At 32.5% G+C, this 17942-nt stretch overlaps 3 protein-coding genes across 3 annotated transcripts; all 3 read left to right on the plus strand.

Annotated features, from left to right (window-relative positions):
• Window positions 1–560: 560 nt before the first annotated feature.
• LOC111017009 (O-Glycosyl hydrolases family 17 protein) lies at window positions 561–3600 on the plus strand. The gene is made up of 2 exons (XM_022292637.2): window positions 561–1065; window positions 2079–3600. Exons 1-2 carry the CDS (start codon window positions 701–703, stop codon window positions 3190–3192), a joined length of 1479 nt encoding a protein of 492 aa, XP_022148329.2. The 5' UTR covers window positions 561–700; the 3' UTR covers window positions 3193–3600.
• Window positions 3601–8042: 4442 nt separating this feature from the next.
• Window positions 8043–9391, plus strand: ASL5 (Lateral organ boundaries (LOB) domain family protein). The gene is given in 2 exon segments (XM_022292779.2): window positions 8043–8257; window positions 8981–9391. Coding segments are annotated over 2 exon segments (474 nt in total). The 5' UTR covers window positions 8043–8101; the 3' UTR covers window positions 9299–9391.
• Window positions 9392–13357: 3966 nt separating this feature from the next.
• LOC148212713 (UDP-glycosyltransferase 87A1-like) lies at window positions 13358–15128 on the plus strand. The gene is made up of 2 exons (XM_088120585.1): window positions 13358–14083; window positions 14181–15128. Exons 1-2 carry the CDS (start codon window positions 13585–13587, stop codon window positions 15062–15064), a joined length of 1383 nt encoding a protein of 460 aa, XP_087976711.1. The 5' UTR covers window positions 13358–13584; the 3' UTR covers window positions 15065–15128.
• Window positions 15129–17942: the final 2814 nt, after the last annotated feature.

Below are 17942 nucleotides of genomic sequence, written 5' to 3' on the forward strand. Positions count from 1 at the left end.
TACAAACTCACGAGTATTTAAGATAAATATCTGTCTTGCGGCCCACATAATAATCCTTCCTTTTTGGGGATTTCAACTTTTGCCTTTTTTTTTTTTTTTTAAGATTACTTGAGTTTCATAAAAAGAGTTCTAATTATATAGGTGCATTTTCAATTTTCCTTATAATAAGCTACTGTAGTTAACAATTTGCTATAAATGCAAGGTGATTCAATCAAATAATGATTTGATACGATATAATATATTAAAATAAGTTACTTACTACATTTGAAATTAACTTTTTTGGCTCTTATTCTAAGTAATTACTTTATAAACAAAAGTTCGATAAACAATTTCATATTTTACAACTCTACACTTTCATTTAAATAATTCCTACATAGTACAATTAAAATGAACTAAAATAGAAAAAATATATATAAAGATGAAACTTTTAAAATTACAACAATTAAATAAGTTTTTATTTTATGAGAAAAAAAAATATGGAGTGAAAATTGGAACTCACTTAACTTTGGCCTTTGAAAGTACAAAAAATTAAAATAAAATAAAAATTAGAAAACAAAAATGTTGCCGTTCTTGCAGGAACAAGAACAATGGTGGTGGGAACATCCTCAACAAAATCTCCATAAACAACAAGAAATTGTTCTTCCACTTCAAAATCCCAATCCATTCTCCGATTCTCCATTTCCACGCCTCTCTCACAGTAATGCCTCCGAATCTTTCCCTCATTCTCTTCTTCTTCTTCTTCAATGTCTCCGCCCTAGCCTATTCCACGGCCGCGGCCGTCGGCTTCAACTGGGGCACGGCGGCATCGCACCCTCTTCCGCCGCCCAAGGTGGTGGAGCTCTTGAACTCCAACAACATTACCAAAATCAAGCTCTTCGATGCCAATCCTCTCGTTCTCCAGGCCCTATCTGGCTCCCATCTTCAAGTCACCGTCGCCATTCCCAATTCTATGCTCAAACTCCTGAACTCTTCCAGAAAAGCCGCCGAGAGTTGGGTCCACGATAATGTGACTAGGTATTTATCCGGTGGCGGAGGCGGCGGCGGCGGCGGCGGAGTTCGAATCGAGTACGTTTTTAACTTCTTCTCTTGCTCTTCATCATCTGTTTCATTCTGCTCCTTCTTTTCAATTTATTTTGAGAGGTTGTAGGTCTGCCGCTATTTACTAATCATATGTGTAGCTTGAAGTGGATTTATTTGTATCGTATTGCACATTAGCTCGCATGGCTGCAACAACACTTCGATTCTTCATATCAAACCGTAATTATTGGTGATAGCTTAGGAGAACAATGAATTATGAGTAGTTTAAGTTCATAATCATGGCCTGTTTTCATTTTGGGAAGAAAAAAATGTATTACGACTCCAGTTCCAGTCGGTAAGAGAGATACTGAACTGGGAAATAAAATTGCACCCTCAATTTAGAAAGGGTATCCTAGATATTCAAAGTTCTGTTCTTTACTTGTGTTGGGTGCATAGCTGCATTTAAAAACGTCTTCAACGCGTCGTTTTTCGAATGAGATGCCGGGAACTGGAAGAGGCTGTATGCAAACTGTATTACCATTTTTAAAAATCCCTCTGTCAAACTAATTTATTCGAAATCCAGATACATGGTGAATAGATGGTGATTTGAGAGGACATTTTTGGGTGCTTTGCTTGCTAGGAGCAAGGAATACCAATACACCTACCGTTTCTCATTTTCTCCCACTTTTGGAACGTAAATTGTAAGAATACAATTCTGATTGGCATTGTGAGTGCTAACTGCTAAATGTTTTTCTCTGACTTTGGAAGGATATTATTGTTAGAGCAACCTATTGCATGATTTGGCTAGATTGATTGAGCTAACATGTTATTGACCATTCTGATGTTTAGCAGTACGAGTAGTATCATCGCGTTTCACTCGGTCGGTTCTACTCAGCTAAGCTAGAACTAACAAATTGTAGGATATATTTGGGCATTAGATTGGTGATTAATCTTGTATCAGTCAATGGTTTCTGTCTCTGTCTCTATGAAGCACCAAAGTTCTTAATAACTAAAGGAATGTCCACTCATTTTCTTTCTGCTGCTTGCTATTATGTTTTCAGGTATATTGCAGTTGGTGATGAGCCGTTTCTTCAAAGTTATGCCGACCAGTTTTATCCTCATGTCATGGGAGCAGTCGCCAACATTCAGGCAGCTATAGTTAAAGTAAACTTGGAGAGCAGGATAAAAGTAGTAGTTCCATGCAGTCACGACGCATTCCAGTCTGAATCCGGTCTCCCTTCAAAAGGCCACTTCAGACCTGAACTGAATAAAACAATGATCCAGCTCCTGACATTTCTAACCACACATAGGTCACCTTTCTTTGCGACCATTTCCCCATTTCTAAGTCTCCATCAAAACAAGAACATTTCTCTCGACTTTAGCCTCTTCAAGGAATCTGCACATCCGCATAACGATAGCCGTAGAACTTACAGAAACAGCTTTGAGATGAGCTATGATACCTTAGTTTCAGCGTTATCAAAGATTGGGTTTTCCACGGTGGATATTGTTGTGGCACAGATTGGGTGGCCTACTGATGGAGCAGCCATTGCTAACTCATCAACAGCCGAAACATTTATGAAAGGCCTGATGGATTACCTCCGTAGCAGATCGGGAACCCCCCTTAGGCGTCGGCGTCCACCACTCGAGACCTACATCTTAGGCCTATTAGATGAAGATCAGAGAAATATATCCACTGGGCCATTTGAGAGACACTGGGGAGTGTTTACTTTTGATGGTCAAGCCAAGTACCACTTTAATTTTGGTCAGGGCCCAAAGAACCTTGTGAATGCCCAAAATGTTGACTACCTTTCCCCTAAGTGGTGTGTTCTCAACAACAACAAAGATTTATCCAATGCAAGCGCCAGCGTTTTAGAGGCATGTTCTGTTGCTGACTGCACAGTGCTGGTTCCCGGTGCGTCTTGCTCACATATCGATTGGCCTGGTAACATTTCTTATGCATTCAATAGCTACTATCAGCAGAACGATCAAAGAGCAGACAGTTGTAACTTTGGAGGGTTGGCCCTGATCACGACCGTCGATCCATCAAACAGCGACTGCAGATTTCCAGTTCAAATTCGAACTTCCAATTCATATTCACTCGATACTTCCTTTCTTCTGAAGACTATCTCATTATCAGCAATCTTCTGGGTATCTCAACTGATTAATCTCCAATAGAACAATGTGAATACTCAGTCCATTGTCTCACAATTTCGAGTTCTCTGTTGGAGCCACAGGTGCCGTTTTGCTGGATTCGATTTGTTATATTGCGACCGGCCATTATCTTGAGACGGCTCTAAATCTCCAGGTTTCTTGGCATGCTTCCTTTCTCCAATTTTCTCCAGTTCAAGTCGGAAAAAGTAAGCATATTCATTTTCATCTAACTCTGTTTCATGTTTTGAGGTTAGAGACACTAACATATGAACCCTATTGTTTGTTATTGGCTAACAAAAACCATTCACTCTTGTTCTTACATTGCCTCAAATTTCTCTGCTCTAACTTTGATCAGGGAAAATCTTGTTCTGATCATTCACATTGAATTTGGTGGGAATTGAAATATCAGTTTGTTCAATTCAAACAATTCAATTTCTGGATTTCTGCTGATTTGGATAAGAATAATAACAGAATCCTTACAGATGCCTGCGCGTATCAAAAGCTTGCATCTCCCAGTTTCCTTGTTTACTATTTTTGGTTAATAAAATATAAGAGAATTGTTAGTCAAAGCTGCACCGTTTTCATTTTAAAGGTTTTTCTTTTTGCCAATATATAAAGGTGTTTGAAATTTGAGACTTAATATTCGAGTTTCTGTCAGCCAATCTTTTACTAATATTGATTTTTTTTTTATTTTAAATTTTAAAAAACAAAAAAAAGAGGGGTTCTTTTTCCTCTCCTTAATTATGAAACTCAAAATAAAAAGTTCTATTTGATTTGTTCATCTAAACATAATTCAACTGGTTTGAGACATATACTTTGAAAAAATTACTTTGAAAAAATTATGAGTTCGAATCAAGATCTTACCAGTTATTTTAATACAAAAATATGAATTGTCAAAGTGAGCATCAGCGGTAATTGACATATATTTTCATCCAACTAAGAAATTGCGAATTCGATCTCCACACCAATATGTTGTACTCAAGAAAATTAAAAAAAATATATATGCATTTAATTATATTACATGGTACTAAAAAGAATAGAATATGTTTGGTCCAAATTAATATTTTCGATCTTCTAAACATGCTTCTTTCCTTCCCATTTTTTTAGGCATTCTTTATTCCATTTCATAGTTTCAATGAAATTCCCATTTTTTACACCATTTTTCCTTTTCTTTTTCCCTTTAATTTAAAATATGAGTGTACCTCATTGTTCTCATGATCACGGTACCCCAAGTAATCTCACGTATCTCCACAATGGTATTTTATTGTCCGTTTTGAACATAGCCCTCACGACTTTGGTTTTGGTTTGTCCTCTCTTACATATCCATGATCATTTACTTTCCTAGTCAACGTGGGACTTTGTTTGCAATCACCTTACAAACCCAACATCTCGTTTCTAAAGAAAGCAATCTAGATTTCATCTTTCCATGAATTTACAAGGAGAATAAGTAAAGTTGCTTTATCGAGTTTACAAGAAGGAAAAGAACTTTTAAAATCATATGGATTGACTTGAATTATTTAATGTTGTTTGCCTAAAGGAGCAGTGCACTTTAGAAGGTGAGGAGCTATTATCCCCCAATCACTAATACAAGGTCGGACTGACTACTACACGTTACATCATCGCAGCACGATAAAATAAGAGTGAAAATTCAGTTCCGCGTTTAAGATTTAATATTTATTAATAGTTGTTTTTTATCATTCTTGACTCGTTAATTATATATAAGCATTTAAAAAGAACACGCCAAGCTACAACTACAAGCTCACAAGTTTACTGTTAAAAAAATTACAAAGCTTTCAATGTTACTTCATTACTCAAAGTATCTTATATAGGAGATATGAATATAATCTTACCTCGATTATAAATTATGAAAACATTTCGGTTGAATCTCTAAATGTAAAATTATTGTAGAAATATTATGAAAATAAACGTTATCTGTCCAAACGCGAAGTAATTTGTGACTCTGAAAATTGTCGAGAGAGAAATTTCACGTGTATGTAACTAATTAATATTATGATTGTCAATTTATCGTCTTATACACAACTATTGCCTTATTTTCAACCGTAGATGACGTAGTTGAATATATTGACAGGGAATAATATTTGAAATTTTCTGTGGGTTTGATAGTCTTCTCTCTTGGATTAATTAGTCTTGACCTTGGTAATTATTTTTAGAAAATAAATTTGTTTGATAAAAGAAATTCAATTCTCAATCAATTTAATTGTGGAAAAAGTTTACAAAGTGCCAATCAACTGACACTTTTCAATTTATGTCTATCTGAAACAAAATTTAAAAAATTAAAATTTATCTTAACTGCCTGAGTTTTTTAGCATGATTAACATGGGATTTTTGTGTAGAAAAGGAAAGAAAAATAATTAAAGAGGTTTTCTTAATACTATAGCATCTAAAAATAAAAAAATAATAATAATAAAAAAGAAGCAAAGTGGAAGCAACTTAATAGGAAAATAAAGAGAGTTGTTATGCACAATTATTTCAATAATTTACTATTCATAATTTGATCTTAACAATCTAAACACATGTTCCACATTTTGTGTCATCACAATTTTTTTTTTCTTTTTGGGCTCCATCTTGGTATGAATTTCTCCACAATAACATTTGGTTGTCTCTCCACTCTATACTTTTTGTTTTTACTAAATCATATAAAATGTGGAGGAACTACGAGATTGATTTTAGGGACATATGCAAATATGTCTAAAAATATTTAACAAAATTAGTAAAATAACAATCACATTTAATTTTTTTTCAAATATAGGCTTTTAAAAAGAAAAATGGAGGTTTAATATTAAAACGACAACTTTACTCAAATTATATACATATGTAATATATATGTAGTATATATGACTACCGATATATATACGTTTTATACACATTTGATATACTACTGATATGAATGTTTGATATACTTATAATATATATGTGATATACATCTGATATACTAATGATATGAGTGTCTCTGCAATATGTATCTAATATATATCTAATATACTGTATGCTACTGATATAGGTGAAAATTTGTGTTATATTTGAAAATTTTAAAAATATGTGACATATTTTGAAATACATAAAAGATTTTTGCTACCCACTGTAATTTCCTTGATTTTAATTACACCCTACGATTTAATCCTAAAACCTTTAAATTATCGGTAAAGTACTCCATTTGTTAACTTTTCCTATTAAAATCAAAATAAAATTCTGACCTAGCCGTGAATTGTAACTTAAATATATGATTTTGAGGATAAAAATTCAAAAAAAAATTCAAAAATACAAATGGCTAAAAAGAATCTTTTGACTATTTCAAATATTAAGGAATAAGTTGATTGTTTCGCTCCTACGTCTCTCGAGATAACAAAATATTTATGAGAGTTGTTTCTTACCTGAGGTCTGAGATCTATACATTGCCAGTTGATCGATCCATTTTTTCTTTTTTCTCTTCCTTCTCATGATTAAAGGACAAAAATTAGGGTTATGGCTTGAAAAATGTCACAATTATGGGACACGAATTAAGATTATGGCTTGAAAAATATCACAATTAGATGATAAAAATTAGGGTCATGGCTTGAAAAATGTCACTTAGCATAAGTCACACAACATTCTATTTATTTCCATGGATAAATACAAAAGAACGTGCCAACGTGGAAGGTCCCCAAAAAAAAATAAAAAATAAAAAATGCTTCACACGCTTCCCTTCCGCTGGTCAAAACTTGCTCATTGCCCATTGATTTCCAGGTCCTCCTAAATTACCGTATTACCCTCCATCATCTTACTCGGATTCCTTCCTTTAACAACCTTCCTCCAGCTGTAAAATTCACATCCCCCAACTTTAAAAATAATTAAAAAAAAAAAAAACAATTTGTGTCCTTTTGAAAAAATAAAAGGCCTATTAAATTATCGTGAACATTAATTAAATTTATATAGTCTTAAGCTTTAAAATTCATCGGTGGTTTAATAATATTTAACATGGTATTGGAGTACAAAGTAATATGTTTAAATCATTTCATTGTTATTTCCTTTTCATTTATTATGATTTTTTGATATCTTGACGATCTTAGATTTTACCTGAATTCGGAGAATATATCCTATATTCGAAAGGAGAAGATATTCTAACGGCCTTACGATTTTATCTAAATTATCATAAATACGCCATCATACTTGCTCGCGCAAGAAATGATAAATTCCATCAAGGACAGTCCCTCACGTAAATTGATTTGAATGGGTAAATAAATCATTTGTCGTTGTGGATCTAACATTAATCCTCTCATACCTAAAAATTGGTATACGTGAGATATTTCCTCGAGCTCTCGAAAAAGACATTAAATGGACTGGATTAAAAGGGTATTTCATTTCTTCTTTTTAACGGCTACCAACTCTTCTCCTCGCTCACAGAACTCCCCCTACTGAGTCTCAGGTCCCAGTCTCACCTCAAGAGAGAAGAGCGATAGAATTACTATTTGCTATACCTAAATACCCAGACTACTTCGATTTTGACTTAAGCATTGGAACATGTGTAGCAAGAATCATATCGGTCTTTCTTCTATTTTGCAGGTCTAGTACGAATTTAACGCCAAATTTCTACATCAACAATTTCTATTGATGTGATCTTATACAATTTTCCAAACTTAGAAAATTGGTGGTGGTAAGTCGTATTTAACAAAACTGAGTGCGGATGCGGATGGATAAACACCTGAGTAATTATATTCCGATTCTTAAGTCCTCGATTTCCCCGAGGCTGAAGGTCCAGTGTGTACACAAGGAAGCTGAATTTTGAAATTTTAGTTTAAGATCAGTTGGTAGTATTTTAAATTTAAAATAAATAAAAACCACGTGGGACATTTCATACAAATGTGTGTGTGTGTGTGTATATATATGTATGTCATTAATTTTAGTTTACTGGTCGTATTTTGTTTAGTTGATAAAAATGGGTGGTGTTTCGCCATGCGCGTCGTGTAAATTGCTGCGGCGGCGGTGCGGCAAGGACTGCGTATTCGCGCCTTATTTTCCGGCCGACGACCCCCACAAATTCGCCATTCTTCATAAGATCTTCGGCGCCAGCAATGTCAGCAAAATGTTGCAGGTCTCCCTCTCTCTCATGTCTTTAATCTTTTCTTTTTTTTTTCTAGCTATGGTTTTTCTTTTTCTCTCTATTTTTTTCTTTTATATATCTTTTCTTCTCAATTTTACTATTTTCCTTTTTTGTCTCTTTTATTTCACTAATTAAAATTTTTCTGAATCTTCTATTTCAAAAATTTATTTCTATTTCTGAAATTATGCTTTCATGTCTCTCTATCAGAGATCAGAGAATAAAAATGACGGTAGGTGCCCGATTCTATTTTTCAAATAATTAATATATATTTTATCGATTTATTTATTAAATTGTGAATAAAATATTAAATATTTTTTAACTAATTATTTAATATTTAGTACACTTTTATTTTTTAAATAATTCAAATTAATTATAAAATCGATCATTTTCCTGTGAATATCCCCGTCCATAAATAAGAACTCTTTAACCTAGATCTTGATTATCGGACCGAAGAATGAGGTGGAAATGAGCGGCTAAAAATTTTTACAAGCACAAGAATGGAACATATCATTGTCATCTCTACACTACATGAAAATTTCTTTCTCTAATTTATATATTTAATTTTCTAACTTTTTAAAAACATAAAACTAAAAATATTTACCAAACATATTGGATTTTCTGTTTTTTAAAAACAAAAAATATAAACCATCATCAAACGAACCGTTAAGTTGAGAATAAATTTATAATTTAACCGCTATAGTTGCAAATCTACAGAAGCTTCTAGAAGATTAAAGAGCAGATGCAGTGAGTAGTTTGGTATACGAAGCGAGTGTGAGAATGCGAGACCCAGTATACGGATGCGCCGGGGCAGTCTCTCATCTCCAAAATGCAGTGTCCCGACTGGAAATGCAGCTAGCCACGGCGCGGGCAGAGCTATTGAACTTTCAGATGCAGCAACAGCAGACTCCGACGAGCAGCCAAGTAGTGCAGCAAGAAGTTTATCATAAGCTTATTTCTTTCTCAAATGAAGATTGTTGTTCTTCTATCAATATTTTCGAGCAAGTGGAAGATTACAACTCCTTGTGGAGTTAGAGATGGAATCTTAATTAATTTCTTACAAAATCTTTAATTTTCTCACTCTCAATCAAAATTTAAATGTGAAATAGGTTAAAATATTATCATGTATTTTATTTGTGACTAAATGTTAAAATTTAGTACATCTGGTGCACTTTGTTTAGTAAATGTTAAAACTTAAAAGGAGTCCCATTAATTCGATGCATTTTGAAAATTAAGCCAAACCAAAAATGAAAAAAAGTACGACCATTCGAAATTTGAAATAGTGGATGAAGATGATATTTCCAAACTTTTAAATTATATTTGGTTCGCATCGGAAAACAGAAATCTGAAAATATGTTTCCAAATATGTGTTTGGTAACAGATTTAAAAATTGAATTTCAAGTTAAAAAATTATTTAGAGTATATTTGTAAACTATATTTGTAAATTGATACTACTTACCAATTAAATATTTAGTTTACTTTAAAATAATATTAATTAATTTATTAACATTTTTGTTATAAATTTTATATAATTATTATTTTACAATCTCATATAATTTATAATAATATTATATTTTAATTTTAATAAAAATGAATTGAAATTATAACATGAAATAATATATTTATCAACGTTTTTATCTTTCTTTTAACATAATTCTTCATACTTAATTTCAAATTCAAAATTTGAAAACATTGACAATGTGAAAATGTTGTTTTCATATAATTTCCACGATATATTCACTAAACTCATCTGATTTTTGAAAAAAAAAAACATAATTTAGATCATACCTTAATTTTTGTCTCTGTGGTTTTTATTTACATATTTTTATTATCATCATCATCTCCATGTGAGATGTAGCGTGTGAAAGAAGCTATAAGATGGTTAATTTATTTATTCTTTCATTTTTTTTCTGAAAATCTATTTATTATATTTTATGCCAGCTTAATTATATATTTACGTCATTTTTTTAGCACAACAATTTGGAGACATAAGATTGAACCCTAACCTCTTGAGTACACATATGAGTGTTCATGTTGTCATACATTATTAAGGAAGAGAGAATGAAATGTATAATTAATTAAGAATTTCGATCTAATATATGTAGGTTAACTTGACGGCGGCGCGTCGGAAATCTTGGACTCTTTTGATAATGTTCTTGTTTCTTATTTCTGTTTCTTCATTTTTAATAAAGAAAAATGAATCCATGTCTCCAACATCCCTAAATTTAAATATGGAAAACAATATTTTTATTTAGTTAGTTGCAAAGTGCATTTATTTTTTAAGAAAATTAGAAACCATAAATGATAAACAACAGTTAACAAAGAGACCATTCGTATCTAATTCCAATCACCGGCTCCTTAATTTGTTAACACTTTCAAATTTCAAACGAGAGAATCTTCTGCCGCCATCACCGACTCTCATCACACACACACATATCTACAAAAATATTTTGGAAACTTTATTATCTTTTTTTAAAAAAATTATATTATTATTATAATATTAATTTAGCTTATTAATAATAAATAATGAAAAAAATTCTTACAACTTAAATATTTTTATTTAATCATAATTCATAATAGTAAATTGTTTAATAAATAATTAATTATCAATAATAATAAATATATGAAATCTATGGGAATTTAAAAAGAATTTAAATGTTATTTTCATTTTATAATTCATAATAGTAAATTGATTGTTAATAATTAATTATCCATCCTAATAAATACATAGAATCCAAAAAAGTTGGAAAGTAAAAAAACAAAATATATATATCCTATAGATATTTTTTTATTTAATTATAATTGATAATATAATTTCATATTTTTTTTGTTTTTCATTCTCTGCTACTATGAAAAAAAAAATTAGAGTTTCTACATCATGTTTTTCACCCACTTTTAGAGTTATATTCTTTTTTTTTTGATTCTCTCAATTCATTGTTGTCAAATACCTTTAGATTTTGAAAGCAATATCTCGAATCCTACGATTGCGACATTTACAATTTTACTTTGATAATTGACAATAATATTGTTTGAAATTTGAAATATTTGATTATTGGTATTTTTATTCATTCTTTATAGTGAGCTAACATGTCTGCCATTTTTTTGGTGAAGAGACTTGAAATAATAAAAGTCGGCCTTAAATTCAATAAGAAATGTAATTTGAGACATTACATAATTTGTTTTTAAAGAATGAAAACAAGTAACTATATGAATATGTACAAATCATCCAAATTAGTCTCGGGAGATATTTCATTTTAACTAATTTCATTACTAAAAAGTATTTTTAATTTAAAATTAAATTAATAATCACAAATATAAAAATTATTATTTCATGTCATCAATGAAAAACAATTTTAAAGTATAAAAATGACACAATTGTTACTTCACATTTCTATTTAAAAAAAATTAACATATTTAACTTCATAAACCATTTAGAGATTTTTTCAAAACATTTTGATCTGTGAGATTTGGAAATTTAAAAGGACCCAATAGAATCCTAACTTAAATTTCAAAAGGTTATTATTAATTTTTCTCGGTGTTGTTCAGGTCCATATATAAAACTTATTAGAAAAGAGAGAGAGAAAATATAATTTTCTTAAGCATAGATTAAATATATATCAGATATATCACAATTTTTGTCCAAATACAACGTAGACTTTTATTAGCATATATGTCAAAGCGAGCATATTTCAGCGGTAATTGGTATATATTTTCAACGAAGAGGTTGTGAGTTCGATCCCCTACCCCATATGTTGTGCTAAAAAAAAGAGACTTTTATTAGCATATATATATATATATATATATATTTCATTTTATATTTAAGATTGAGTTTATTTTTGTAAAATTTCAAACTTTTTCACCGTTGCTATAAAATTTTAGTAGGATCTATTTACCTATTACATGGAAAATATTCAATATTTACTTTACTGCTAACTACTACTAGAAATTTGACATCTATAATATTTTTCTATATTTCTCTTTATTACATGTCAAAATTTTAATAAAGGTAAACAAAAGATAGAAGTTGATTCATCAATATATTTCTTATATTACATACCGTGAAAATACACTAAAACAAAAAGTTATTGAAGCTCTATACAAGAAATTATTGTAATAGTTCGTGACCAAAAAAAGTTTAAATCACCTATTCAATTTGAAAAACGACTAGCTTGATCAACTACAAACAATATTTTGGTACTGTCCGATTCAATCTATCTTCATATTAATCACCATTAAAAAAAAGTTTCATTTTTTTAAAAGGGGTAAAAGTTCTCTTTTTTACTAGTCAAGTACCACCTAAGTATTGTTCCAAAAAAAAAAAATACTTAAATTCTAATGGGTTAGAAACATAATCATTAAAATAATGGACAATTCATTATTATTTTATTAAAAAATGATGTAATTATATTTTTATTTTTATTAAAGATTTAACTGTGCACAAAATAGTCTTCAAATATTTACATTAGTAAGTACGATAGAATAATTATGTTAATTATATTTTCTTTTTGTCAAACATTTATACTGCATAACATCATGATATCAAATATCCTTCAACACATCGACATGTCCATCAACATTTCCACATATTCATAAGTTCAACATCAACATAATAGTAAACCGACATTTCCATCATATTACAAAGAAAAAAAAATCTTCAAAAAGATAAAAAATATCACCAAAATATTAATAATGTAGAACTAATATTAATATTAATCATCTTAAACTTATTTAAAAATAGAAAAATGTTTATTTGTTAATTTAAATATCTTTTAATTTCTCTAATTTTTACAAAAATATATAGAATCCATATAACTCGACGGTAATTAACATATATCTCCAATTATTTATTTGTTATTAAATATCCTTCGACATGTCCATCAACATTTTCATATATCCATAAATTCGACATCAACATTATGGTAAACCAACATTTTCATCATATTACAAAGAAAAAATCTTCAAAATATAAAAAATATCAACAAAATATTGATAATGTAAAACTAATATTAAGATTAATCATTTTAAACTTATTTAAAAGTAGAAAAATGTTTATTTGTTAATTTAAATAACTTTTAATTTCTCTCCTTTTTTAAAAAATATATAGAATCCATATAGTTGGTGATAATTGTCACGTACTCGAGTGGAGGAAAAAAAAACATTTACATCCACGTTTAAAATGTTGTTTTAGCACAAACTTGTAACGGTGGTAGGTCGGACGTACTAGAGCTATCCTCTATTTTCCTCCGCTATAGTTATCACACCGCCGGTGGGTCATTCTCCTCCACATTTCTGTAACCCTAGACCCGACTCTCATTCCGGCCATGGATCCGATCACTTCTGCAACTCCCAGCCCCATCCACGGCCACGTTGCGGCGGTGCCCTACCCCGGCCGCGGCCATATCAACGCCCTCATCAACTTCTGCAAGCTCCTCTCTCTCAGAAAACCCCACCTTCTCATCTCCTTCATCGTCACCGACGAGTGGCACGGCTTCATCGCCGGCGAACCCAGACCCCCCAACATCCGCCTCGCCACAATCCCCAATGTCCTCCCCTCTGAGCTCGGCCGCGCCAACGACTTCCCCGGTTTCATCAGATCTGTCAACACCCTCATGGAGGCTCCGGTTCAGAGTCTCATCCGCCGCCTCCACCCGCCGCCGATCGCCATTGTCGCCGATACCTTCCTCACGTGGGTCGTCGATTTGGGGAACCGCCTCCACATTCCGGTGGCTTCGCTCTGGCCCATGTCCGCCACGGTTTTCTCCATTCTTTACCATTTCGATCTCCTCAAGGAGAACGGGCATTTTCCGGCTGAGCTCTCGGGTATTGCGAAAATTTTAATTGCCCAATTGGGTTTGTGAAATCGAAATTGAATTGGGTTTGTTTCTAATTCTGTTTTTGTGTTGGGAATTTGGCATAGAGCGCGGTTCTGAGATTGTGGATTACATCCCCGGAGTGTCGGAGATTCGTCTAGCGGATATGCCGACTTTCTTCTCCGGAGACGGGCTGAAAGTCCTCGGATCCGTCGTCAAATCCGTGCTTTCCGTCGATAAATCCCAATTTCTCATCTCGACCTCTGTTTACGACCTCGAATCCTCTGTAATCGACGCTTTGAAGGCGAAATTCCCCTTCCCAGTCTACACAATCGGGCCGAGCGCGCCGTATTTCGAGCCACGGACCGACGGCGACAGCGACAGCCCTCCGCCATATCTCCGGTGGCTGAACTCCCAACCAGAGGGCTCTGTGCTGTACGTTTCGCAGGGGAGTTTTCTGTCTGTTTCGAGCGCGCAAATGGACGAATTCGTCGCCGGCATACGGGAGAGCGCCGTCCGGTTCCTGTGGGTGGCGCGTGGAGACGACGACCGGTTCGAGGGCGTGGAGGGGGAAAGTGGGATGGTGGTTCCGTGGTGCGATCAGTTGAGGGTTCTGTGCCACGGCTCCGTCGGCGGGTTCTGGACGCACGGCGGCTGGAATTCGGCGCTGGAAGGGGTATTCGCCGGCGTTCCGATGCTGGCTTGCCCGATATTTTGGGATCAATTTCCGAACAGTAAGAACATTGTGGAGGATTGGAAGATTGGGGTCCGATTGGAAGCCGGAGGAGGGGGCCGGAATTTGGTGAAGAGAGGGGAAATTGCAGAGATCGTGAAGAGATTTATGGGGGCGGATAGCGTGGAAGGGAGAGAGATGAGGGAGAGAGTGAGGGAATGGCGAGAGATTTGCCGGCGAGCGGTGGCCGACGGTGGCTCTTCTCATTCCAATATTGATGCGTTTCTTAAGGATATTTCTGTGGACATTCCAGAATAAATAATATAATTCAGGTTTGTTTAAAATAATAATAATAATAATAATATTTAGGTCTTTTATTTTATTCTCTTTTTTTTATGGCTTTTGTCTATCTTAGTTAGTTAGTTATTTATCCATTTTTCTTTCAGTATGATGTCAAATCTGATTTCTTTTTATGTTTTTTTTTCTTTAAGTTAAATTTTAGTGGTTGTAAAGTTACTTGTTAGTAAGATGATTGATTATTGGACTGTAGAAGCATTGTTCTTAAAGAAATTAGACTAAAACGACGCTTTAATTAATTAATTAATTTATTTTAAGTTCCATGATGAATGGAGATACGGTTTTGAACTTCTGATTTTTTTTCGAAAGTATATATTTTAAATTTTGTAATTCCATCCATGTTTTGTTTTAATTTCTTCTTAATGAAATGTCTAAATTTAATCTTTTAAGTTTTTAGATAAATCCTACCATTAGTGGAAAATTAAATTAATATCTATAAGTGTTCCGTTTGAAAATTTGAGAACACATCCACATCGTTGATATTCTTTAATGAAATCGTTAGTATGGTTTTACCAAATTAACTTCAAACCAACGATGCAGTACTAGTTTTTTTTAATTTACTAAAATATGTCCGCTCATTTTATGATTCATTAAAAGATATGTAGAAATTTCATGATTTTTTTAGTTCAACAATACGGAGGATGAGAATTTGAACTTTCTACTTTTGATAGATCAGAATATGTGCCTTAACCAATTAATCTATGTTCGTGTTTATATCTTGGACAGAATTATTTATGTGAGGGGAAGCTGATAATATCATATTTGAAATAAGGTGCAGATAAATTTATGTCCTTTCTGTCATAATCGATATTGGGATATGCTTTCATGATGGGGGTATCTTTGTCAAATTGTGATTTGGGCTGTTTAGGCCGTTGTTGTGATGAATTTTGATGGGAAGTAGTTAGATTGATTTTTCTTTATCTGTCTCTAACCAATCCCAATGATCAAAATAATGGGTGGAATGAGAAACGTGATCCGCAACTTTGATTTACGTCTATAACCAAGTATAGTTGAACTGATTTATGCATTTATCTCAAACTAAAAGGTCGTGAGTTAGAACGTTCAACCTCACATATTGCACTCAACTTGATCTTATGTCTATAATTTAATAGTTGTCGATATAACGTATAATTTAATAATAATATATTAATTATTTTTTATGAAGTTGAAAGTTCAATCTCTCATGCTATACTTTTAGTGATATATGAATCTATCAGCAATAAAAATCTACTATTAGTGATATATGAGAGTAGAAGAAGAATTATGTGAAAATGTTTTAAATAGGTGCGTCACACTTCTTTAATTAAAAAAAAAAAAGATTGTTTCATAATTTGTAAGATCATAATCATGTTAATATATTTGCAAATATATGTGAGTGAATCCATTAGAAATTTTCTATAATATAATGGAAATAACAAGTAATATATTATTATGGTGCATCAAGAATATTTTATTCTGCACGTATATCATTTATTTTTTTAAACATTTTTTAGTACCTCATGTGAGTGAAGATTCGAACTAACGATTTTTTAGTCCGATATAGATGTTTTAACTTGCTGAATTAGGTTCAGTTTTTTTTTTAAACCTTTAAACAACAATAAATATTAAATATGTATTCGAGAGAGAGATAACTTGTTATATAGTTTGTCAAAAAATAGAAAAATATTAATTAATGGTATTTTTTAAGTATAACATGTGGGGTGGGAGATCAAACTCACAACCTTTTAATTTGAGATATATGTCAATCACCGTTGAGTTATGCTCACTTTAGCAAATATTAATTAGTGGTTGATTATATTATATTACTTAAAATATTGTACAGTAATTAATCCAATCTTAATATAGTGTTTATGACTACGTGTGCCAATTTAAACCTAGCTGATCACTCATATTAAAATAAAACCACAATACGTCACTATCTCTTAGATACAGTTCAAAGGGATACGAGAATCTAAATCTAATTGCAACCAAATAATTTTTTTAGTGTAATATATGAGAGTGAGGATTTGAACTCACCACATTTTGGTCGAAGGTAGGTGTCTTCTATAATCAAGTTAGCAATTCTAACCCGACCATTACTTATTAAACTATATCATAAAACATTAAACACAAAATTAAAATCTCATTAGAAAAAACAAACAAAATCTTAGTCTTAAATTTTGTATTTAATAGTTACATGTATTTTTGTTGTTTTTTTTTTCTTTTAGGTCCAAATCCCATCATAATGAAAACAATCATAACACCCAATCTAATCTAATTTTTTTTTTTCTTTAATTCCATTTCGATTGGATTTTGGATTTCGTTTTCCTGTTTTTGCACCAACGCACAGAGACAAAACCGAACAGTTATTTTCATCGTCGTTTTGCTTCTGGGGATTTGGATTCTTTTAAGGCCCTGGGTTGGGCCCACGCGGCCCAAAAAAGGCCCAATATCGGCCAGGAAAGCTCTGCCGTTTGATGCCTTGGGATCCCAAATATGGAACGACATGTGATTAAAATATTATGGCCCCGGGCCCACTCGCCCCCGAACTTGAAAACCTGCTCCCGACCGCATCGGAATACTCCCCGTGACATCTGTCAACCGACGGCCCTGAGTACGCCATTTGAATAACATTATGCGGAATTGCGGGCCACGTTTCAGACATGACGTACCCCACATGGCTCTCTCTGCGCTTCCCAATTAATTTTCGTTTTCTTTTTTTATTTGTCGGTAAAAATTCATTTTTTACTCCCTGAATCTTAAATTTTTAATTTTAAGTCTACTAAATTAGGTAAGTCGTGAGTTAGGAACAAAACAGAAAAAAAAAGAAAAAAAAATGGTGCAAATCTTCTATTTTTTT

The sequence above is a fragment of the Momordica charantia genome (assembly GCF_013281855.1).
Source record: "Momordica charantia cultivar OHB3-1 chromosome 2 unlocalized genomic scaffold, Mcharantia_2.0 BLBB01000002.1, whole genome shotgun sequence".
Lineage (NCBI taxonomy): Eukaryota > Viridiplantae > Streptophyta > Magnoliopsida > Cucurbitales > Cucurbitaceae > Momordica > Momordica charantia.

What these genes read in the sequence shown, in the direction of transcription:
- LOC148212713 (XM_088120585.1), top strand. Translation starts at nt 13,585, where the DNA reads ATGGATCCGATCACTTCTGCAACTCCCAGCCCCATCCACGGCCACGTT. An exon ending in TTTTCCGGCTGAGCTCTCGG is followed by an intron (nt 14,084 to 14,180) that starts GTATTGCGAAAA and finishes AATTTGGCATAG; the next exon opens with AGCGCGGTTCTGAGATTGTG.
- LOC111017009 (XM_022292637.2), top strand. Translation starts at nt 701, where the DNA reads ATGCCTCCGAATCTTTCCCTCATTCTCTTCTTCTTCTTCTTCAATGTC. An exon ending in GGCGGCGGAGTTCGAATCGA is followed by an intron (nt 1,066 to 2,078) that starts GTACGTTTTTAA and finishes TTATGTTTTCAG; the next exon opens with GTATATTGCAGTTGGTGATG.